Source organism: Protopterus annectens, chromosome 4.part0 (genome assembly GCF_019279795.1).
Source record: "Protopterus annectens isolate FY-2018-M chromosome 4.part0, PAN1.0, whole genome shotgun sequence".
Classification (NCBI taxonomy): Eukaryota; Metazoa; Chordata; order Ceratodontiformes; family Protopteridae; genus Protopterus; species Protopterus annectens.
In genome coordinates, this window is record NC_056733.1 from 1,026,131,980 (window position 1) to 1,026,157,561 (window position 25,582).

At 40.6% G+C, this 25,582-nt stretch overlaps 1 protein-coding gene across 1 annotated transcript in view; it reads left to right on the forward strand.

The window, feature by feature from the left end:
- The window catches only part of COL23A1 (collagen type XXIII alpha 1 chain), a 730,410-nt gene that overhangs the window by 57,092 nt on the left and 647,736 nt on the right, over window positions 1-25,582 (forward strand). Inside the window, exon 2 of the mRNA XM_044068962.1 lies at window positions 24,888-24,914. Within this exon, the coding sequence (XP_043924897.1) occupies window positions 24,912-24,914 (3 nt within the window). The 5' untranslated portion in view covers window positions 24,888-24,911. The remainder of the gene's footprint in view (window positions 1-24,887; window positions 24,915-25,582) is intronic.

The window sequence follows — 25,582 nt, forward strand, 5'->3', positions numbered from 1 at the left end:
ACCTGGGTAGGATCCAGTGTCTGTAGGTCCCCAATATCTTTATTTATGAGGTCCAAGATGATCCTTTCCAAAGCTTTGCAGACCAAGCTAGTCAGGCTTATGGGGTAATAGTTTCCAGGATCCGTTGAGGCACCACCTTTGTGGAGAGAGACCACTGTTGCTATGCCGCCACTCTTTGGGTACATATCCTGTAGTGAGGCTGAGATTGAACAGTAGTTTTATTATGTTTTTTAGCTCTTCTTGAGTTCATGTGTCCCATTGATGCTGTGTTTTTGCTTTGGATACCTGAGCATCTGAGATGTCAGGGGCAGCACTCTGCTGGGATAGATATTTGCCCTTTTGGTGGGGGTTGCGCTGAACCTGTCAGCTAGGATGTTGGCAATGTCTATGGGTTCGGTGTATTTTTGTCATTTTGGACTAATTCTGAGCATATCTGGGAATTCCCACCCAGGTTCCTAACATAACTAAAGAAAGCCTTGTGATTATCCTTAGTGTCCTGTGCAATTTTTCTTGAAGCTGGCCTTAGGCGATGTTATGTGTGCCCGTAGTTTTTGCTAATACTGATCAGAGATGCCTTTTTGGGATTTTGCTCTATCATGTAGTAGCTTCCTCCTTCTATTGTATAGTTTGTTTATGGCTGGGGTCCACCAGACAGGAAGTCTGCCTTTGGAGGATTGGGTCTTGGTTTTATTTGGGATTGCATGATCCATGCATTCCTGAAGGTGTTCATAGAATGCGTTTATAAAGGATTTTTGAGGAGTGTGAAATTTGCTTTAGAGAAGTTTTTCACTGTGGTTTTCTGGGCAGGGGGTGGGGTCAGGATGTGAATATCCAGTGAGATTAGTTGATGGTCTGATCTTACCAGTGAGGGATACACTTCTGGTCTGGAGCATAGAGTCCCCATGTTGGTGATGATCAGGTCCAGTATGTTTTCCCCTCTTGTGGGAGTGGTAACAAGTTGTTCCATAGCATTTGAGTTTATAAATTCTAGGAACCTTTGGGCTAGGGTGTTGGAGCTAGAGTAATGCTCCCAGTCTATGTTTGGGTAGTTATATAATGGTGTTTGGAGAGACCTTCATATTTTCCAGTGTTCTCAGGAAGGCCGGGTTCCTGGGTTTGGGAGGGTGGTCTGTAGCAGGCTATAAACTGGAAGGCAGTTTAACCCACTGTTAGCTGCACATGGATAGTCTCTGATGCTTCGTGCTGTGCCACCAACCTGGAGGTGTGGGTATCTTTGATGAATATTGATACTCCCAAGTTTTGGGGCCGAAGTCAAGTTTTGAGGGCGAAAGGGGTATAACCTGGTAGTGCTAGGGTGCTCTCAGGAGCCTTGAACCAGGTTTCTGTTACTGCACAGATATCGATGTTCTCCATGCTAAGGAGAGGAATCTTGAGGTTTAGACTTCTGGCGTTGAGTTGCATTACTCTTAGTTTCTTATCCCTTGTGATACCTATGGAGGTGGGTTTGTCTTTTGAGCCTTGCCTAAAAAGGCACTATGGAGGTAGCAAGAGCCTTTGCCAATATCCGAAAGCCCAGGGTGACAGGTGTAAAGCCGCCCCTAGCGCTTGCCATGTGCTTGTCGAGCATGTCATCCCAGGATGACAGGCATTGATCTGAATGACACCAATACTTAAGCCAATTGTTGAAATTGATCATCTTGTCTTCATATTGTGGCATAATTCTTGGTGAGGGTAAGATGCTACTCAAGGTCAGGGTCATACTGGGCTACATGCTCAGAGAGCTCCTCTATGTCTCTTTTCATGTAGTCCAGGAGGTTCAGGTCATTCACACCAGCATGGACAATGACTGAGTCATATTTGTACTTGTCTTGGAGTGACCTGAGTGCTTGTGTTATGTGGCAGATCCTAGTGCCCGACAGACAGCTCACTGTGACCTTCTTGTTCAGCCTGGTGAGCGGGATGTCAGTGTGCCTGACGATAGAGTCACCTATTACAAGTGTATCACGTGTGTTGTTTAGCCTTAAGGGCTGTGACTGTTCGGCACACTGGCTTTGTGAGCTATGTGTTGCACGTGTTTTGTTTTGGGGTAGTGGTTGCTTGGGTGTCTGCTTTGGAGGTCTCTGCTGCTTAAGCAGATTTTTATTTAGAGCCTATGTTTTTCGTGTTTATGTGTTTGGTTTGCTGTCGTGGTAGGTCTATGTGAGACTGGAATTGTAGTGAGTGTGGTTTCCTTCTCCTCCTGACTGGTTCTTAGCCTCCAGTTTGGCTATATGGTTGCATCTCTCACATGTGTTGGAATTTGTTGGGAGGAGGAGAGGGTTGTCTGTGTACATGAGGCAGTTGTAACATTGCCTCAAGATTCCAAGATTCACCAGCTGGACCGGAGAGGAGATTGACAACTGACCTTTGGACATGCTAGAATAGTATTGGGAATTCCTTTATAATTGAAAAAAGGGCCAATGGGGAACAAGGTACTCAAGGGGAGTTTGTGAGGGTGTAGTGCTTTTAATTTTTTAGTGCTGACTTATATAATTGCTTTAGTGAGCAAGTGCCAGGTAACTTAAATGCAATGTGTTACAGGTAACTTAAATGCAAAAATGACAAACAGTAACTTTCTTTCAAGTGAAACAAGGAAATAAGTACAGTAAGCAATACAGATATCACTAGGGATCCACAGAAGCACTGAAAAGCCGCATTTTAGGTGGAATTAGTGTTTCAGGGAAATAACAAGCAAACAAACAACAAGCGTACAAACAAAGCTAGATTCAGCAGGCCTGGATCTAGTCTATGCTACAGCAAACAAGGTGCACCAATTTCAGTAAGAAACAGTTCAAATATGCAGGCACTATAAGCCGTTAACCAGAAATTTGACTCTTCACTTCACATTTCTTTATATCATATAAATGTTGACATATTCTTTCATAGAAAGGGCGGTTTGTCTTGCCCAAGTAGAAACTAGTGCATGCAGTACAAGTAGCCAGGTAAACTATATTGGGAATCTTGCAAGTGGCATGTACCTTAAACACATACTTCTGTTTGGATACCAGATGTACAAACATGTTCGAATTGTCTATGAAAGAATATGTGAACATTTATATAATATAAAGAAATGTGAAGTGACTAATGCTCTACAAAAATACACTATGGAGCATGATTTTTCTCATACTTTTAATTTTAAAGCTGTTGAACAGATATACATGGGACTACGGGGTGGAGATTTAAAGAACTCCACTGAAGAGGAGTTACACTGGATTATGCAGCTTCAGGGTGATAAGACACCTGGACTTAATGATAGAGTCTCTTTAAAGCCTGCACTTAAGTCAGGGGATTTGCATAGATAATGTACAGTCTGTTTTGCTAGGCTGTTGAATTAATTGCTTGGCTTTTTTAAATGTTGGCTTGTGATATATTTTTTGTCTGATGAAGCACACTTGTGCAAAAGCGCTCACGTTTGTTTTATGTTGTTGTTTTAATTAAATAGTTTTTTGAACAAGCCTTGTCTTTGGAGTACCTTACTATTTTTTACTTGTTTATAAAATTGTTTTGGAAGGCACAACAGTTTAGCCCATTGGAGGTCTTTTGAACTTTTATATTTGTATTATTGTTACTTCCACGGGGGACAATGGATGAAGGTTTTAACAAAGTTGTTGAATTGGATTATGTACCAACTAGTGCAGGAAAGAGAAATGTTGAAAATGATCAGTTACTCAGGCTGATACGTTTGGACAATACTCCTTCATTAATAAGCTGCAATATACCAACAGGGACAGTGTTGAATTTGTTGCCTGAGGAGAAGCTATCATCTATAGAGGAGTTAAAAGCCCTGCAAAATGACTTATATAAGTTAAAATGATTACAGTGGCAGATGCTACACATGGAGGCATGCCTCTTTCATCGGGTAATTTCTAGAGGCTTAAGGACTACGAAAATGCCCACTTATGGTGAGACTTATACGGAACTGTTATTTAAGTGGCAGCAGCTAAATCTTGAGCATAGCTTTAACTATATGCGTCTTTTAATTGATTTCTTCAGTCCAATGAAAAAAAGAGTTGCCGAATGCCATTGAGAGAAGGAAGCAGCAGTTACTGAGTGCTTGTGACAAGGAAGCGTGTCTTGCAGCACTTGATGAGATTATAGATCATGTCTCAGTTTATGAGACTCATTCGAAGTCACAGAAAATTAAGAAATTAGACCATGATCTTAATGATTTCAGATCCGGCCATGTATTCACTTGGCCTTGCCATAGTGAACGCAATGAATATATAGCTGAATCGACATATATTGTGAATGAAGAGTCCTCAGCAGTGGCTGACGTTGATTCAGTCTCCAAGGCAATCACTGCCAGCAAGGACTTGTTCCTTACACGACCAGAAGCGCCAGCTGCCATTAATGCATCAGAAGGAGGGACATCGAGCTTCAACCAACCAGATGTCCGAAGGAAGACCGTGTCATTTCGACCATTTTTTTCAGAGCTGAAGCTACCCATCCCCTTAAAGCAAGTCAAGATGGACAAAAGAGAGAGGTCACAAAGCAGAGGAAGAAAAAGGCAGTGACAGCAGTTAGACGGAGTGCAAACAACCACATTGAAACAGATATGGAGGTGGACCATGAGTCTATAGTCTATAATCTTTCCAATAAGGTACTGTCAGAAGCACAATTTTCGCTATTAGAGCGGGGTTTAACTTTTATTCCTGCAGAAAGCTCACAACTTTCAGATATACTTGTAGATTTGAGACTTTTTGCTAGAAACGTTATGTTAAAGATTTTGTTTAATGATTATGACTCAACTTGCAATGAAACCAGCTATTGTGTTAAGAAGCCAAGTGTGTTTCAACCCTCTCTAGATCCCATCCTAGATGTTTTTGTAGGAAATGTGAACAGGATTTGTCCAACATGTTTTTAGAGTGGATGCTTCAACAAAGAGAAAGAAGTTTTATAACTTGAATGAATGAGAAAGGCGTGCATTATTTGACTTACAGAATGATGAAGCCATTTTTCATAGGTTCATAGGTTCATAGATAGGTACTAGGCTATCGGCCCTGGGGCCTATACAAGCCCAGCCAAAAAGGTACCCTGGCTTTTGCCACCCAAGAAAATGATTTTCCTGTGCCACTGTCGAGCAGAGCAACAGAGGTGATTTCCTATTTCCCATCCAGTCATCAAGATTTTTCTTGAAGAGTGCTAATGAGGAGCTTTGTTTGATATAGATATGTAGTTTATTCCAGAGTATGGGAAGTCTCTGAGACAGGAATCTATCCCTCTGGCATGTTCTGTTTATTGTGGTGACAAGGTTTAGGTCCCTAGAGCATGTAGCTTGGAGGGATTGGGATTTCTTTAAGTGGAGCATGTCCAACAGCTCTGGGTTTGACATATCTTTGTATGTTAGGCAGAGATCACCTTTGAGTAGGCGATATGCGACGGAGTAAAGCTGGAGTTTTTTGAGACGGTCTGCGTAGGGCACCTGTTTGAGGCCGGTAATCCTCTTTGTGAGGTATTTCTGTGGCCTTTCCAGTTGTTGCAGATGTCTTGTGAAGTACATACCAAAAGGGGCATTGTACTCTATTATGGGTCTAATGAGTGATGAGTAGAGGGAAACAATGACCTCTTTTTTTCTGGATGAGAAACCTTTTGTGATGAGGTGTGCCATGTAGAAGGATTTCCTGACTACTGTGGCGATGTGATTATCAAAGGAGAGACTACTGTCCACCTGTGTCCCAAGGTCTCTTATCACACTTTCGGTGTTAAGTATACTACCGCCTATGTTGTAGTTCATGGGTACAGAGTTTTTACCAAAGGGGATGACAATGCACTTGTTGGCATTGATCTTGAGGCCATGGCTTTGACACCAGGCATCTGTCTCAGTGAGGCCCTTTTGTAGGATGTCCACATCGTTAGGAGTTTCGATTATGGCTCCTAGTTTGCACTCATCTGCTAACATCATTAGCCAAAGACCTTCTGTGTTAGCCTGTACTTCAGAGAAGTAGATACTAAACAGGAGAGGACCCAGGACTGAACCCTGTGGTACTCCACTTGTCACTGGTCTGAAGTCGGATTTGGAGTCTGCTACTTTCCCAGTGTGGGTTCTGTCAGTGAGCCAGTTGGCAATCCATCTTGTGACATAGGGATTTATACCTAGTTTAGTGAGTTTATCTATAATTCCAGAGTGAGGGATGGTGTTGAAAGCCTTGGCAAGATCTAAATAGGCTGTGTGAACCATCTTACCCTTGTCTACGGCTTTGGTGACTGCTTCAAAGAAGTCTATCAGGTTTAGGAGACATGATCTGCCTTTTACAAACCTGAACTGGGTGGGATCCAGAGTTTGGAGATTACCAATGTCTTTGTTTATAAGTTCCATGATGATAAGTTCCATGGCCTTGCAGACCAGGCTTGTCAGGCTAATGGGGTGGTAGTTCTCAGGGTCCATGATGGCTCCCCCCTTGTGGAGTGGGATAACCATCGCTGTGTGCCATTCAGCAGGCACAAAGCCTGAAGTGAGGCTATGATTGAACATGGTACTTAGGTGGGGTGCCAGTTCGTTCTGTGGTTCATGTAGAACGCAGCCTGGGATGTTGTCTGGTCCCATGGATGCTGTGTTCTTAGCTTTGGAGAGTGTGTTTTTTACCTGTGCAGCTGTGATTACAGGAACTTTGTATTCTTCCGGTATAGAGATGGGTTGTTTAGGGGGTGAGAGGGGGGGTAAAGTTAGCACTGAACCTATCTGCCATGATGTTGGCAATATCAGTTGGATCTGTATATTTAGTGCCATTGTGCTGTAACTCAGAGCAGATCTGAGTGTTGCCATTGAGATTCTTGACATAGCTATAGAATGCTTTGTGGTTGTCTTTAGAATCAGTGGCAATTTTGTTTTCGTAACTAGCTTTGGAGGATTTTATCAGGGATCTCAGCTTCTTACTGAGGCTGACCAGGGAGTTCCTCCACTCATGGGATTTTACTCTCTTCTGCAACAGTTTCTTCCTTCTGTTGTACAGTTTGTTTATGGCAGGGGACCACCAGATTGGCTTCCTTTTTTGGAGGATAGTGTCTTGGTTCTGTTTGGGATAGCACGATCCATGCACTCATGTAAGTGCTTATAGAGTGCATTTGTGTAGGATTCAGCAGTTGTAACTGTATTGTCCATCTGCATGGGTGTCATGAAGTTCACTACTTCTGTCTTAAGAAGCATGAAGCTGGCTTTGGTTCATAGGTTCATAGGTTAATACTAAGCTAACTGCCCTTGCAAGCCATTTTGAGCCTAGCCAATTATCCCTTGTGAGACTCAAACCCTGCACCTTGTGTTTGTAAGGCAGGAGAAATTTTTACTGTGGTTTCCTTAGTGGGAGGTGGAGGCAGGATGTGGATATCTAGAGTAATTAGCTTATGGTCAGATCGGACCAATGAGGCGTTGACTTCAGGTGTGGAACACCGGTCACTCATATTGGTAATGACTAGATCTAGGATATTGTTGCTCCTGGTGGGGGTGTGTATAAGTTGATCCAGGGCATTGGAGTTTATGAATTCCAGAAAGCATTGAGCAAAGCAGTTGGTACATGACTAGTTTTCCCAGTTAATGGTGGGGTAGTTGAAATCGCCCATTACTAGGGTGTTTGGTTGAAGCCTAATATTTTCCAGTACATCAAGAAAAGAGAAGTGGGAATCGTGGGGCATGGTGGGGGATCTGTAGCAAGCTACAATTTGGATTGCAGTTTTGCCCAGAGTTAGTTGCACTTGGATAACCTCGGCTGCATTATGCTGAGCAACTAGCCTGGAGGTGTGGATATCCTTAATGAGTATGGACACACCTCCACCTTTGGTGTTCCGGTCCAGGTTACATAGCCGAAAAGTGTGGTATGAGTTATAGCCTGGTAGTGCAGGGGTGCTCTCTGGAGCCTTGAACCAGGTCTCAGTCACTGCACAGATATCGATGTTCTCCATTTTAAGAAGTGCCTCGAGTGAGTGCATTTTGAGATTTAGACTTCTAGCATTGAGTAGCATCACCCTCAGTTTTTGCTTGCCTGTTCCTGTTACGGTGGTGAATTTGTCATTTGAACCTTGCCTAAAAAAGGCACTATAGGGGTGGCAAGAACCCTGGCCAGTATCCGGAATCCTAGGGGTGACAGGTGCAGGCCATCTCTGGAAAAGCATCGTGGTCTGTCGACCATGTCATCCCAGGCAGACAGATACTGGATACCCTTAGAATGGCACCAGAAGCTTAGCCAATTGTTGAAGTCAATCATTTTTCCTTGTACTGCGGCATCATTCTGGGTGATGGCAGAATGCTACTCAGGGCTGGGGTCATACCTGCCTGGGCTACAAGATCGGAGAGCTCTTCCATGTCTCTTTTCATGTAGTCCAGGGAGGTACATCTCAGGTCGTTCACACCAACATGGACAATGACAGTCATATTTGTACTTGTTGTGGAGTGACCTGAGTGCGTGGGTTATGTGGTGGATCCTGACACCCGACAGGCTGCTGACAGTAACCTTCTCCTTGTTTAGCCTGGTGAGTGGGACATCAGTGTGCCTGACTATAGAGTCACCTATGACTAGTGTGTTGGGTACGTTGTTTTGCCTTATTGGCTGTGGTTGAGTGGCACACTGAGTCTGCAGGCTATGTGTCATTTGGGTTGTGTTGGGGGGTGGAGGTTGCATGCATTCCTGCTTTGGAGGTCTCTGTTGCTTGAACAGATTATTATTGAGAGCCTCTGTGAATGTTTTTGTGTTTCTATGTGTGGATTTTGGTGGTGTAGATTTAGTGAGACTATGTGATGAGTGTGGTGTGGTGCAAGTGTTTAACTTCTCCTCTTGACTGTCAAGTTCAGTCTTGATTGGAGAGAGCTTTACCTCCAGTTTGGCTAGATAAGTGCATCTCTCACAGGTTGTAGTGTTGGGTGGTAGGAGGAGAGGGTTGTCTATGTACATGAGGCAATTTCTGCATTGCCCCAAGATGCCCAGATTCATCAGATAGACAGGAGAGAACTCTGGGAGCTGACCCTTGGACATGCCTGAATAAAAAACTGTTTTCCTCTAGGTAATGAGGAAGGCTGAGTGCTGTATTAATTAGTAGGTTATTTAGTGCTTACAAGTTCTGAACAAGTGCTGATCACCAATAAGCAAATTCAAGTGCTAAAAGTAAGAATCTGTATCTGGACTAAACTAGTTACAGGAAAGAGGGGAAACAAGTGCAAATGTGGGCTTTTAAATCAGAAAGTTGAGAGAGGGAAAAACTGCCCAAACGGCCAATAACTACAATTTCTGGGCCAGAACCACTCCTTATGTGGTAGATAGGTTACCTAGTGCTTACCACTCCCACTGATAAGCTAGAAGGCTTCCCTCCAACACAGAAGCTTTGGGGGGGCACAGAAGCTTACATACAGTCCTGGATACAGCAAATCTGAATCTGGACTACACTAGTTACAGGAAAGTTATATATATATATATATATATATATATATATATATATATATATATATATATATATATATATATACAGAAAAGTAGCTAAAACAGCAGTCAAAACAATTCAAATGCAGTGCAAGCTAGCACACTTGAGTATGTAGCAATGTTAGACCAAACAGTTTAAAAAATGCAATTAAATTAAAAATGACTAAAAACAATGCAGAAGGAGTCTATTAGGTAGAATGAGGTAAAGAGATGGGACTGGGGGGAGTGTCCCAGATCAAATCTACAGTGGGGGCGGGCAACTGCAAAAACCTCCAAATCTGAACAACAACACAAGAATATGGAGGGTGGGTATGGGAAAACCAACACCTTCAGCAGAGATCTGAAAAACTATACAGTGAAGCAAAAATAACAGTGCACAACTCTGAAGTCAGCCAGCAATGATATAAAATTAGTCAAACAACAATTACCAGTACACAACTCTGAATCAGCAGACAAGGGAGGTGCAATTATTTTATTAGATTGACGGTTCTACTTTGAATCGATTATTGATATGCTATCACACACCACAGTATATAAGATTGGTTCCAAATACGTTCTTGAGGTGCAGTATTCAATTTTGTCTGTTATACAAGAATGTTTAGACAATTTTTTGATTACTGAACACTTTTGAAGTATTTATTTGTTGAATATCCAGTTACCCCTGTTTTTCAGGGGTTACCGAAAGTTCATAAAAGCTTGACATGTCCAGCTTTCAGACCTATAGTGTCTGTCAGAAAGTGGTCAACAGAACCATTCTCTATTTATGTAGATAAACAGTTACGAATGGTTTTAAATAGTGTTAATACAGTATTAAGGGACACACAACATTTTTGAGAGGTCCTCAATGGATGTCTAATGGTGACATTAGATGTTGAATCCCTGTTTACTTGTATTCCCAACCTGGAGGACATAGATATGGTCAAGCGATATTTAACAACACATAGCATCTATGGGGCCAAACAAACAGACCTTATTTGTTTATTTCTGTAAATAGTATTGGAAAATAATGTTGTCATGTTTCAGGAGAATTAATAACTACAGAAGAAAGGCGTAGCTATGGGCACATCCTGTGCCAATAGCTGCACCAATATGGTCTTGGAGCATAGGGAAGAACCATTTATATTGAATGTTGATGGTCACTATGCTAGCTTTATACACTTGTACAGAAGATTTGTAGATGACTTTTTTGTTCTATCACAACTAGAGAACTTTGTTACTTTTCTGCACACCACTACTACTTTTTTGAATTTTACTTAGAACCATTCTTTTGAAAAGGTCATTTTCTTGGATGTCCTTGTTTCTATGGATGCCACAGGAGGTTTTAACACCAGGTTACATAGGAAGTCATGTAGAAAGAATACGGTTCTCCAACATAGCAGTATGCACGCCCCCGTGTTTACAATAATATCTTAAAGGGTCAAGAAATGAGAATATCATGTCTTAATAATACTGAAGAAGGATGTAGAGGACTTGACAACACTTTGTGGTGATTTTTTAAAAAGGGGTTATAAGCAAGTTGAGGTTGACAGGATGGCTGATAAGGTACACCGCTTGAGGAGAAGTGTAGCCAAACTGTATTTTTCTGACAACAGCACTGATATTTTGGGTGATAAAATGATTGAAAGCAAAGCAAATGTGCCATTAGTTTTGTCATACAGTAGTGACTTTGGACAGATACGTAGTGTTATTGATTCCAGTTGGAATATATTAACAATGAATGACTGTGCTAAAGAAATAATAGGTGAATGCCCACTCTTCAGGTATAAAAATAAAAAGTCCCTCAAATGGCATCTTTGCTACAGTGAGAATAAAAATCTCAGTAAAAATTTCAATAAAAATCTGAACATATCTGTTCTTATTTCTGTAGGTGGTTGTTGTTGCGTCTTTCGGCTTTTCCTGGTTAGGGTCGCCACAGCGGAGATCCGGTCCACTAATGATTGGCAGTAGATTTTTACGTGCCGAGCTGCCAGCCCTGACGCACAACCTTCCAACGGCGGTAGCCCATTCACACAGAAGACGGTCTTGCTGAGAGTCGAACACAACAACGCCTTACTGTGGAAAGGCACAAGCCCAAGCAGCACCACCACCGCAGTATATATGTTCCTATTTCTGTAGGTACTCTAGGCTATTGTAGCTGCAAATATTATTCATATATAGACAATTCGAACATGTCTGTACATCCGGTATCCAAACAGAAGTATGTGTTTAAGGTACATGCCACTTGCAAGACTCCCAATATAGTTTACCTGGCTACTTGTACTGCATGCACTAGTTTCTACTTGGGCATGACAAACCTCCCTTTCTATGAAAGAATACATGAACATTTATAAAATATAAAGAAATGTGAAGTGACTAATGCTCTAGAAAAGCACACTATGGAGCATGTTTTTTCTCATACTTTTAATTTTAAAGCTGTTGAACAGATATATATGGGACTGCAAGGTGGAGATTTAAAGAACTTCACTGAAGAGAGGAGAGTTATACTGAATTGTACAGCTTCAGGGTGCTAAGAGACCTGGACTCAATGATAGAGTCTCTTTAAAGCCTGTACTTAAGTCAAGGGATTTGCATAGATAATATACAGTCTGTTTTGATAGGCTGTTGAATTAATTGCTTCGCTTTTTTAAATGTTGGCTTGTGATATATTTTTTGTCTGATGAACACTTGTACGAAAGCGCCCGTGTTTGTTTTTATGTCATTTTAATTCAATAGTTTTTTGAACAACCTTGTCTTTGGAGTACCTTCCTATTTTTTACTTGTTTCTAAAATTGTTTTGGAAGGTACACCATCTTAGCCCATTGGAGGTCTTTTGAACCTTTCCAGTATAACCCCATAGAAGGATGGTTAAAAATGAAAGTGTGACTCTCAAAACTGCTTCTTGTCTGAAGACATCTCTTTATTCGTAAATAGTACTTTACAGGCAGATGGGCACTACTCGAATAGTGTGTTAAAGCTTATAAAAGCATGCATTTATTTCAATTGTTCAGAGAGGGGGCATTCGTTGAGATATGTCCACCCTCAGGGGTAGTGCTGTTGGTGGGGGATCGATCACCACTGGGGGCATGGTCAAGAACACTGCCTTGCCAAAAAACTTTAACCTGTTTCCAAAGACTTTACAGCTATGTTTCATTTGCATCTAATGAAAGATAATAACTCTACCTCCCCCCAAAAAAAATCTTAAAAATAAGTGCAGCATACTGTGAACGAAAAGCAAAATCATCTGTTTTTTTTTTAAACAAACCTCCTGCCTTAATCTGTCATTTTCCACACTATGATTATTATTTTTTTTAATTATAAAACCAGTCTAAGTATCAACTAGGTACAGATACCGCCTTCCAACAGATTACATTCCTAGCTTAAACTTCTATAAACTGATAAAACAAAAAGGAATAGAAATTGCTGGGTATGTGACGTATCAGTAAATACAAAGACAGAAAGAGAGTTGCAACTTTCTCGACCCGATTCTGTAGCGCTTTCCTATACCTTCCTCAGATCTGCCTGTGGTAGTTGGGTGTACATTCATGTGTTGCTTTCTATAACTTATAGTTCAGGTGTTTGATGTGTTCATCTAAAATTGGTTAAATATTTTGAACCAACAAGAAAACATGTAGTCACAATGTAAAATGGCAAACACCAGTACAGCCAGACCCACGATTCTAAAGTTTATTGTTATCCTAAAACACTGAGTGCTTTTGCTCCAAAATTAAAGAACTTCATCAGAGTGAAGTTACTAAACAACATACACCCTATTTAAACAATGAATCACCAATGAAATAAAATTGCATACATAATAAAACAGTTCAATAATTATTAATGTATAGTTAAAGTGTCCCCACCACTTAAACATTTTTCTCAACATACAAAAGTATAAATATAAATATAAATATGAGTCCAGTACTAATGACTATGTCAAAGACATGTTGTTTTGAAATTATGAAAATAAAAATAAATAATAAGATGTGTATATATAAATAGGCATGAGTTGTGTATAAAAAATGTTAAAAGGCTACCCAAACAAATAAAATCACAAAACAGAGATTTTCAGTTTAAGAGCACTGCTAGTAGATATTACATCATTTAAACCTGTTTAGTGTGCTGAATTGAGTCTCAGCTGCCAATATAATTCTCAAAGCTCCAAGTGCTAACATCACCACCCCTGGGATTGTGTTGTACATGATCCACTATAAAAAATACAAATTTCATGTAGTTAATACAATCCAAGGTATGTTTGTATAGTGCATTAGCAATCTTTCTTTTCTTAATATCATAATAGTGCTCCCGAATCCTGTCTTTCAATTTTCTAATGGTCTTTCCAATATAAAAGATAGAACACCAGGTGCACAAAGCTACATATACCACCCTGGAAGAGTCACAATTACCCCTACATGGACAAGGAATGGTCCTATCAAAACCATCAATAGAAGTATATGGTCCCTTGTGAATGAACCAACATTGACTACAGTGAGCACAATGGAAAATGTGGTTACATTTAGCAATAAAAGGGGTGGGTTCCATTTCAAATAAATTTTGAAGGCTTCTACCTTTACTGTATACAACCCTCGGAGAATCACCCAACTTGACCTTTAACTCATCAGACATTACTAAATTCTAGTATTCAAGCACTAGCTGCACATATTTGTAAGTATCACTTACAAAAGGAAAGTAGATTCAGGACTGATAGAAACCTGTGTACTGCTTGGCATACTTTTATTACACAAAAGGGGACAAAACTTAAATGTTCTTCCTTTAAGAACTTCTTGTCTAATTTCAAACAGTAAATAATCAGGGTACCCTCGAGCTATAAATAAAGTAATCAAAAAATCAGGTTTTTGACAAAATTTTTCATCTACATTAATTAATCTTGGCAAGCGAACCATCTGGCCTTTTACTATGCCTTTCTTATGAAAAAGGGATGACAGCTGTCAAAATGTTGATAGGAACTGGAAAAAGTTTTTTTTTTCTGAAAGTGGTAGAGGTGTATTTCATTTGGGATATGTCACATCTAAGTAATCAGTGCTGCCAAAACATAAATGATGAATAAATGTTAAAAACTTGGTTGATTGTCAGATACATTCTTGAATTTTAACCATTAGTCTAGAGTCCCTTTCCATATGATAAGAATGTCGTCCGGAATCCTAAAATATGCTATGACAAACTTAAACCAATCAGAGATAAAGATACAATTCTCTTCCCAAAAATTCATGAAAACATTCATGAAAATGGAGCACAAGGTGCCCTCATAGCGACACCAGAAACTTGGTGAAAATATACCTTCAAAATAAACAAAATTACAATTCAAAATGAGATCTAAAAATGTTTTCATTGATCTAATCTGAGATTCAGAAAAAGGATTGTATTTTGCCATGGTAGCTAGAAAGTAATCAATACCAACAGAGTGGGGTATAACCGTAAATAAATTGACTGCATCCACTGTAATGAACCAGTAGTGTTGGTCAAAATCAACTTCATTTAGTTTTTCCAAAAGCTGCTATGAATCTCTTAGAATATGAGTTTTAGAATCCAAGAGTTTCTTGCAAATAAAATCAATATACATAGCTAGGGATTCAGTCTTAGACCTCCTGGCAGTTATTGTGGTTCTGAAGGGTGGTTCAATGGGATTTTTATGAATTTCTGGAATCCCAAAGATGGAAGGTATGATAGGGTTGTCCACCTTAAGAAAACTGTAAACTTGCATAAAAGTAATGGTCTGTAATAATAAATCAGTCAAGACTAAATCAGTTTTCCTTTGGGAAATATTAACTTCATTTTTTGAAACCCTTCTAAACGTTTTTTCATCCACCAATATTTCAGACATCTTGATGGAGTAATCAAATGAATACATGATAACTACCCCACCCTCTCTTAATGTGTTTCATTACCCTGAGGGGGTCTATGATTCCTGATGGACTGTAATGGGGGTCAAACTGGACCAATTAGGGGGATGGTAACTATATAACTCCTAAATCTATGTTCACATAACATTTCAAATGCTGCTACAATAGTATAACAGGAGGTATAAAAAAACTTTTATGTTTTAAAGTTAAGCAAGACCATTCAACTGGTAATAAATTATTACCAAAAAACAAAAGTAAATTGGTAGCCTAGTGTACTCCTTTAAATGGATTAGGGCTTTAACATTATCTAAGTTGAAGGGAGGAATAAAGTGAATCTTTCTTGAAAAGAGACATCACCAAATCAGAGAAACGTCTCCTATTTAAATTAAAAAACGAAAAATAGTCAGATTGTCCTACATCAGAACCAGTGTTAACTGAATCCAATGGCATGTTTGTCTCTTCGCTCTTCCCCCTTCCTCTTTTTGAAAGATGTTTGTAGTTCTTGTTGTTTTGATTGTTGGAGTAAGTGCAAGGGTCCTCTGAAAGCAATTGAGAGGCATCCTCAGATCCGCCAGTAGTTGGGTCTACATTCATGTGCTGATTCCTATTGATGTGTTCATCTAAAATGGGTTAGATATTGCTAAAGATCCGGGGTTGAATTAGTGCCTTGTGGGTGACATGGAGTTCACGTGATAGTTATTTAGCCAAATAAGAGATACCCCTGTTTAGGCTGTTGGGACTGTATCTTCAATCTTTGTTCTTTTTTTTTAATAAAAACTAATACAAGTTTCATAGGTTCATAGGTTGGTACTAGGCTATCGTCCCTAGGGCCTATACAAGCCTAGCCATAACAATTCCCTGGCTATTTCGTCCCACGCTATTTACTTCCCTGGACCCCTGTCTAGCAGGGTGACTGACATGATCCCCAGGGTGAATTTCCTTTCTTCCATCCAGTCATCAAGGTTCCTTTTGAAGAGGGCCAAAAAGGTGCTCTGCTTGACATGTATTGCGGTGGTCCAATTTCCTAAGGTTCAGTATGCACTTAATAGAAAATGAGGCATCCAGGCCTGGTGGCTTTTCTGCTCTCAGTCGAATCTGTCATTCTAGTTCCTTCTTCTCTAATCTGTCATTTATATTGCTGTCCATCTTCACAGTAGAGCTTGTCAATGACATGAAAAGTGAAGGTGTCACGTCCAATGTTTTCCTTAGCATGCTTAGCCAAGGTGCTGGTATGGGTACCTTGACATATGTTGGTGCAGTGATGTACAATTCTGGTTTTTAAGTTATTGATTGTCTTTCCTACATAAAAAGCTAAACAAAGTTTGATTTGTGCTCTGTATACAACTGTGTCAAAGTTGCAGTTACTGTAGCCTGTACTCCAAAATTTCTTGTGGGTGTTGGGACAAAAGAAACCATCCTGGTTGCTCATAGGTTCATAAGTAGGTACTAGGCTATTTGCCCTAGGGCATTTATAAGCCTAGCCAGAATTTGTTGGCTTTCTCCTCCCTTTTAGACTAGATTCCTGGGCCTCTGTCCAGCAGGGCCATGGAAGTGATCCCAGGAGTAAATTTATGATTTCCCATCCACTCATCAAGATTTCTCTTGAAGAGGGTCAGCGAGGGGGCTCTGCCTAACATGAACCAGGATTTTATTCCAGAGCGAGGGAAGCCTTTGGGATATGAATCTATCTCTCCAGCATATCTTGTTAATTGCTGTGCTAAGGTTTAAATCTGTGGAGCGTGTAGCTCTAATGGATTTGGTTTTCTTGAGGTGAAGCATGTCCAACAATTCCGGTTTAGACACGAACTTGAACGTCAGGCAGAGATCACCTCTGAGTAAGCGGTAAGCAACTGAGTAGAGCTGGAGTTTCTTTAGTCGAGCTGCATAGGGCATCTGTTTGAGGCCCACTATCCTCTTGGTGAGGTATTTTTGAGGTCTCTCCAGCTGTTGCAGGTGTCGGGTAAGGTACATCCCAAATGGGGCATTGTACTCAATTATGGGCCTGATGAGCGATGAGTAGAGGAGCACAATGACCTCTCTTGATCTAGATGTGAACCCTTTTGTGATTAGATGAGCTATATAGAAGGTTTTTCTAACCACTTTGGCAATGTGATTGTCAAAGGAAAGGTTACTATCTCTACTTGGGTCCCCAGTTCCCTAATTACTTCTTCCTTACTTAGTGGATTACCTCCTATGTGGTAGTTTGTGGGTACTTTATTTTTCCCAAAGGGGATGACTATGCACTTTTTGGCATTTAGCTTGAAGCTATGGTTTTGACACCAGGTATTCGTCTCCGTAAGGCCCATCTGGAGGATGCTTGTGTCAGCCAGAGAGTCGATTATGGCTCCCAGCTTGCAATCGTCTGTGAACATGGTAAGCCACAGTCCTCCCGTGTTTGCCTGTACCTCAGAGAAGTATATACCAAACAAGAGGGGTCTCAGGACTGATCCCTGTGGGATGCCACTTGTAACTGGTTTAGAGTCGGACATGGCACCTGCGATTCTGACCATGTGAGTTCTATCCCTGAGCCAGTTTGCAACCCATCTTGTGACATATGGGTTAATGTTTAAGCTGGTAAGCTTACTTATGATGCCAGAGTAGGGTATTGTGTTGAAGGCCTTTGCAAGGGCCAGGTAGGTTGTGTGGACTACCTTTCCCTCATCTATGGCTTTGGTAACTGTTTCGAAGAAGTCAACTAGGTTTAAGAGGCAAGATCTGCCTTTAACAAAGCCAAATTGGGTTGGGTCCAGTGTTTGGAGGTTCCCAATGTCTTTGTTTATGAGATCCATGATGATGCGCTCCATAGCCTTGCAGACCAGGCTAATCAGGCTTATAGGGCGATAGTTCCCAGGATCCGTTGTGGCGCCACCTTTGTGGAGCGGGATCACTATTGCTGTATGCCATTCATTGGATACATAGCCTGTGGTAAGGCTGAGTTGGAACAGAGAATTTATGTGAGGGTTTAGTTCATTTTGGAGCTCATGTAAGATGCAACCCGGGATACCATCCGATCCCATTGATGCTCTGTTTTTTACTTTGGGAGGGCTGCTTTCACCTGTGTGTCTGTGATGTCTGGGGGACTGGATCCTTCTGGGATTGACACTGGCCCTTTTGGGGGGGGGTAAAGTTTGCACTGAACCTGTCTGCCAGGATGTTGGCAATGTCCGTGGGTTCAGTGTATTTTGTGCCATTTTGCACCAGCTCAGAGCATATCTGAGAGTTGCCACCCAGGTTCCTGATGTAGCTAAAGAATGCCTTGTGGTTATCTTTAGAGTCCTTGGCGATTTTTCTTTCAAAGCTAGCCTTTGATGATTTTATGAGGGATCGAAGTTTCTTGCTAGTAATGATCAGGGATGCCTTCCCTTTTTGGGAATTTGCCTTATCATGTAATAGTCTCCTCCTTCTGTTGTATTGCTATTTATGGCCAGGGTCCACCAGACTGGTCTCCTGTTTTTGGAGGAGTGAGTCCTGGTTTTACTTGGGATGGCACGATGCATGCATTCTTGTAGGTGCTCATAGAGTGCATTTGTAAAGGATTCTGCGGTTTGGGTAGCATTTTCCATTTGCCCGGGGGCTTTGAAACTTTCCACCTCGGTCTTGAGAAGTGTGAAGTTTACTTTTGAGAAGTTTTTCACAGTGGTTCCCTTGGCTGGGGGTGGGGTCTGGATGTGGATGTCCATTGTGATTAGTTTATGGTCTGATCTTACCAACGAGGGGTTTACCTCTGGTGTGGAACATTTAGCCCCCATGTTGGTGATGACCAAGTCCAATATGTTGTCCCCTCTTGTGGGAGTGGTGATCAGTTGTTCCATGGCATTTGAGTTTATAAACTCAAGGAACTGTTGGGCAAAAGAGTTGGGACTTGAGTAGTTTTCCCAGTCAATGTTTGGGTAGTTAAAATCCCCCAATATCATGGTGTTTTGTGAGATCTTCATATTCTCCAATGTCTTCAGGAATGCCGAGTGGGGGCCCTGAGACAAGGTTGGTGATCTGTAGCAGGCTACAAACTGAAAAGCAGCTTTACCTACTGTTAGTTGCACATGGATGGTCTCCACTGCCTCGTGCAGTGCCACAAACCTGGAGGTGTGGGTATCCTTGATGAAAATGGATACTCCCCCTCCTATAGTATTTTGGTCTGAGTTCTGGGGCCGAATAGAATGGTATGAGTTGAATCCTGGTAGTGCTGGGGTGCTCTCTGGAGCCTTGAACCAGGTTTCTGTTACTGCACAGATATCGATTTTCTCCATACTGAGGAGTGCCTTGAGTACGTGCATCTTGAGGTTAAGACTTCTGGCATTGAGTAGCATTACCCTTAGTTTTTTTGTCTCTGGTATTGTCTATGGAGGGGGGTTTGTCTTTTGAGCCTTGCCTAAAAAGGTGCTATGGGGGTGGCAAGAGCCTTTGCCAGTATTCGAAAGCCTAAGGTGACAGGTGCAAGCCGTCCCTGGCGAAGCATCGTGGCTTGTCAAGCATGTCATTCCAGGCTGACAGACGCTGGATCCCCTTTGAATGACACCAATAGCTTAGCCAATTGTTAAAATTGATCATTTTGTCTTTATACTGTGGCATCATTCTTGGTGAGGGCAAGATGCTACTCAGGGTCAGGGTCATACCGGCCTGGGCTACATGATCAGAGATGTCCTCTATGTCTCTTTCAATGTAGTTCAGGGAGGTATGTCTCAGGTCATTCACACCAACATGGACAATGACACAGTCATATTTGTACCTGGTGTGGAGTGACCTGAGTGCTTGTGTTATGTGGCGGATCCTGGCACCCAACAGGCAGCTTACAGTGACCTTCTCCTTGTTCAGTCTGGTGAGTGGGACGTCCGTGTGCCTGACAATAGAGTCTCCAATTACTAGTGTATTAGGTGTGTTATTTAGCCTTGGAGACTGCGACTGCATGGCACACTGACTTTGTGAAGTATATGATACGTGAAAGTTGTTGTGGGGTAGTGGATGCTTGGATGTCTGCTTTGGAGGTCTCTGTTGTTTTGGCAGATTTTTATTTAGAGCCTCCGAGTATGTTTTTGTGAGTTAATCTACAATAGTTGCAGAAAGGTGGGTTGCATTGATAGATGCCTTTACTAAGTTGCAAGGTCTCTACTGGTGCTCGTCTTTCTACATAGTACCTTATGTTCTTGTTTTTATGGATGGTAAAGGCCGGTTTTGGGGAGGACCTTATTCAGAGTCTCGTTCTGGCTAATAATGCACCGCTTGTTCTCAATTGCTCTCTTGATGTTGTTAAAGTCCAATGAATAGGTGAGGGTGATGTTAATCCTCCACCTATCATTGTCTTTGTATATGGTGAGGTTATGGAGATATCTGTCACTCTGGTCCAAGGAATGTTCCATACTGGGGTTGTTGTTTTCTTTACAAATAATGATGGGGACTATGATTTGCTTGATGAAACAATTGCAGTATACTCAGGTCAGAAAGTCTTTTTGTAGTTCTATGATGATTTTGTGAATGATTTTTTCCTTAATCACTCTTGCTATTGTCAGTCCTTGTGATTTAATCACATGCGTTTTTGTTCTTTGCAACTGCATGCTGCTAACGTGGAAGAGCAAGCTGACCTGGGTGGGTTTACAGTGCAGGTCATTGGTGAGTAATCCTGTCTCCAGATTTTTACTAATCTGGATGTTGAAAAAATTAACTGTATAGAGGCTGTAGGTGGTAGTAAAGTGGAAGAAACTCATGAAATTGTTGATGTGTTCCAGAAACTGCTCAAGAAGATCCAGGCTCCCGTTCCAAATAATAAAAATGTCATCAATAAAACGGAGATAACAGACCATTTGTGGGCAAAAGAGGGAGTTGTACACATATTCCTCTTCCCATTTTCCCAATGCAGTGTTCGCCAAGCTGGGGGCTATGGCTGCTGCTATTGCAATCCTGCACTTATTTCAATTGTTCAGAGAGGGAGCATTCTTTGAGATATATCCTCCCTCAGGGGTACTGCCATCGATGGGGGGATGGATCACCTCTGGAGGTGTGGTCTAGGACATTGCCTTGCCAAACAAGTTTTACCTGTTTCCAAAGATTTAACAGCTACATTTGAGTTGCATCTAATGAAAGATAACACATCTACTCAAAAGAATCTTAAAAATAAGTGCAGCAAACTGCAGTTGTAAAGCAAAATCACGTCCATTTTTTTAAATCAAACCTCGTCCCTTAATCTATAACCTTCTACACTAGTGTTATTCCTCTTTATTATAAAACCAATCTACTTATTGCCTAGGTACAGACACCATCTTCCAACAAATTACATTCCTAGCTTAAACCACTATAAACTGATAAAAAGAAATAAAATTACTGGATATGTTGCCCTGTCAATAAATACAAAGAAAGAAGACATTCTCAACTTTCTGGAGCCAGTTCTGCAGCGCTTTTGTGTACCTTCCTCAGATCTGTCTGTGGCAGTTGGGTCTACATTCATGTGCTGATTCCTATAGCGTATAGTTCCAGTGTTATGTATTCATCTAAAATGGGTTAGATATTGCTAAAGACTCGGGGTTGATTTAATAGACACCCCTGTTTAGGCTGTTGGGGTTCTACCATCAATCTTTTTCTCTCTTTTTTCTTTTTTATAAAAACTAACCCAGGTTTCTGATAAATATGACAATAATACACACACACACACACACACACACACACACACACACACACACACACACACACACACTGGTCATTCTCTCAAGTTCAGTAAAATTTGTGGCGGTCCAAAAAATCCTGGTTGCTCATTTATTTATTTATTTATTTATTTATTTATTTATTTATTTTACATTTGTTGACCGGGATAGTCCGTCTGGATATATGTCCATTTTCAGTGGAAGCCTGGGGAGAAAAGCTCCACATACCAAAAAAGAGACAGTACATACATCACCGAATGATAAACTTAGAAAAATATTGACAAAGAATACAGACATATATCAATATACACAATGTGCAGACTTACATCTGATTGGCAAAGACATATCAGAAAATGTGAACATAGAATACAATCAGATCTCCTAATTCACAATGCTTAGACATTCAAATGCTATGAGGCATAGATACTTGGCTAAACAGCAGGTTGGGTAGCAGGACATGTATTAGTGAGGTTGTTAGTCAGGTTTAGAACAAGAGCGCAGCCAATGAGATGTGAGGTATTTTTGAGTTCTCATGAATCTGCAGTAGTTGCAGAAAGGTGGGCTGCATTGTTAGGTGTCTTTCCTAAGTTGTAAGTTCTCTACTGGCAGTCTTCTTTCTACATAGTACCTTATGCTCTTGTTTTTATGGATGGTATAGGCCAGTTTGGGGTGAGGATCTTATTCGGCCTTGTTCTCATTATTCATTGGACTTTAACGACATCAAGAGAGCAATCGAGAACATCTGGTGCATTATTAGATATCCCAGCAGCACGCATCTGCCTGTAAAGTACTATTTATGAATAAAGCGACGTCTTCAGACAAGAAGCAATTTTGCGACTCCTACTTTCATTTCTAACCGCCTTTCTGTTGGGCTTTACTGGAAAAGATTTTTCCACCACGATATTGTTTTAGAGAACGTGGTACTTCAACAGGGACACTGCTAGTTTTGTTTCTGTAAGCCATGAGATTTTTAGACTGTTGAGGTTTTTCACACAGGTTCATTATGAAGGCTGGAGTCCAAAAAGTTCATACTCGAGTCAGGACACTGCCACAAGCCTGTAATAGTAAACTGAAGAGTAGTAATTTCAAGGTAAGAGTTATACATAATAATATGCCAATCAAGAAGTGCAGAAGCATTCGTAATTCACCACAGTCACCATGCCCACTCCCGAGGAATTAAATCAGGACACTATTCCTAGCTACAGAAGTAAAAGCTGTGGAAGTTTGCCTGAAGATTGAGGTATGCTACATAAAATATAGCATTTAGTGTATTTAGGTGCAAGTCATTCACATGCTCCCAGGTTGCTTCTGCAATGTAGTGAGCTGATGCAGTTAATAAGAAAAACTGCCACCACTGTGTTAAAGAGATTTGTTATGTAAGGGAAGTAGTATCCTAATGTTTAGAAAGCCACAAGCCACACATATGTGTGTGGTTCTGTCTGTGAGAGTATGTCTGCAATCCAGGGCACCTTTATATAACAGGAAAACCAGTACCTCTATTTATGAGCAACTTATTTCCTAAAGGATGAACTTGGCAACCATTAATGTTTTATTTGTTTTTTTTGTATGTTTAAGACAGTACCATACAACCCAATACTTCAGCTTAACCCTTTCCATGCTATGTATACACACACACTGCAGACAAACAAAGGTGTATCCCTGCTGCAAGCATCCAAAGTAAGACTGCTGACAAATGAAATATTCCACTGCCTCCTCCCCATTTCTGTGCTATAGACTACCTGCAGGTCACCCCTCCAAATCCAAGCAGCGTTTGACCATTCCCAATCAGATAGCACCTCAGCTATAATCTTTAGACAGTCTACCAGTTGAACCAACTATTTTTACCACTCGTGGCATCTTCCGTTATACTCCACATTTATAGGGTGCTAGACAGCCATGGCAGTTATATGCACCAGCAGTCAGGGTAAGGTGTATTGCATATGTGATGAGTTTCTTTAGCATACAATATCCTGACATATTATATTGTCTTCAGACAGTATACTGAGAAGCTTTGAGACAGTGACTATATTACTTTGTGTTGAACATGTAACAGTTTTGACATTTCTACTGTAGACACAATATGCTCAATTCAAGTTGTGCTGCTGGGTCATTAACATCCTCTTTCATATTCCACAACTTTGGTGCTTTTGAACAGACACAGTGGGTTAACTGCTCCTTCTCAGCATTAAGCCTACACCTGGCCAGTGAGTGAGTGAGTGAGTGAGTGAGTGAGTGAGTGAGTGAATGAGCGAGCGAGTGAGTGAGCGAGTGAGTGAGTGAGCAAGTGAGTGAGTGAGTGAGTGAGTGAGTGAGTGAGTGAGTGAGTGAGTGAGTGAGTGAGTGAGTGAGCGAGCGATTGCATGAGTAAGTGAGTGTATGATTGCATGAGTAAGTGAGTGTATCATGGAGAGAGTATGGGTGAAGGGCTGGGTGGAGTAGATGGGTGAAGGACTGGGTGTCTGACTCACTGAGTTGATGGATATGTGACTAAAACAATGAAAGACTGAATGGGTGAGCTAGTGAGTGAATAAGTGAATCAGTGTGCTGTATAGGACTCATTTTAAAATAATGTACAGACTTACTTGTATAACATATAGCTGATGACACAGGTATGTTGCAAGCTCGGATACTTTAAGCATACAAGGACAGCTGTCATTTAGCTGCTGGCCGTGCATGGAAGTGTGAATTATGAAATGAGTTCTGTCAGTTTAAAAAGAACCATGTAAATACTTCTATAACCATGCTTGCTGAATCACTGTGTCAAGGTACTACTAACCTTCCAGTACGCAGTGAGGCAATAACATGGCTTCACAAATGATCTATAAAATTAGGAGTACAAATGCATTTGTTCATCTGCATTCTTCAAAGATTCAGAATGTGCTTAGTAGAAAATCTAGTGTAGTTAGTTTCTTAACACAAGTCACATTTTCTAAATGAAACTAAACATAGCATCTTCTAGCATAATTTTATGAAATTATAGGTAAAAACATTTAACTTTCTGTTTATATCTTTACAATCAATAGGGTCTGCAAGGTACTAAAGGAGATATGGTAAGTTTAAATGTATTCATTTGTTTTTTAATCATACGTAATAGTTATCTTTCCTCTTGTTTTGTTTTGATTATGTTTTATACTACTAGCCTACAACAAAAGATGGTTGTTACATGTATTCAAAGAATCCTTAGATTTGTACCAAAGACCAGATCCACTTGGTTTACTGATATACTCTCTGCTGTTCCTTTAGTATAAATGCAAAGAAAAAAAACAGCTTTTCTTAAAAGCAGAGATGCTTCAATACAGCCTTGAAACTGGATGTAGCCAAAAAATATTTTTATGTTTAAAAATCTGCATTGCAAACTGGCAATTGTAATATTTGTAAGAACATTTTCAAAACTTAACTTTATGTTAAAAGTCTACTGATTGTTTATTTTAATGAATTTAGTTGTTATGGTTAGACGAATATGTATTAAAAGTGTATTACTAAAAATGCATAACGCATACTTGGTTTATATGCTTATTCAAAAAATTGACAGTAAGTTTACATTTCTGAAATCATGTTGATTTTTATATTATGCCTCTAAATCATTTACCTTAATGTCAGTGTCAAGTTGCACAATGCTCACCCTTGGTGCAAAAGGCTGTGGGTTCTATTCCCATACCAGGTAGATCGATTGCTGAAACTGCAGTGCAGCATAAGGGGATACTACACTTCTGAGTGT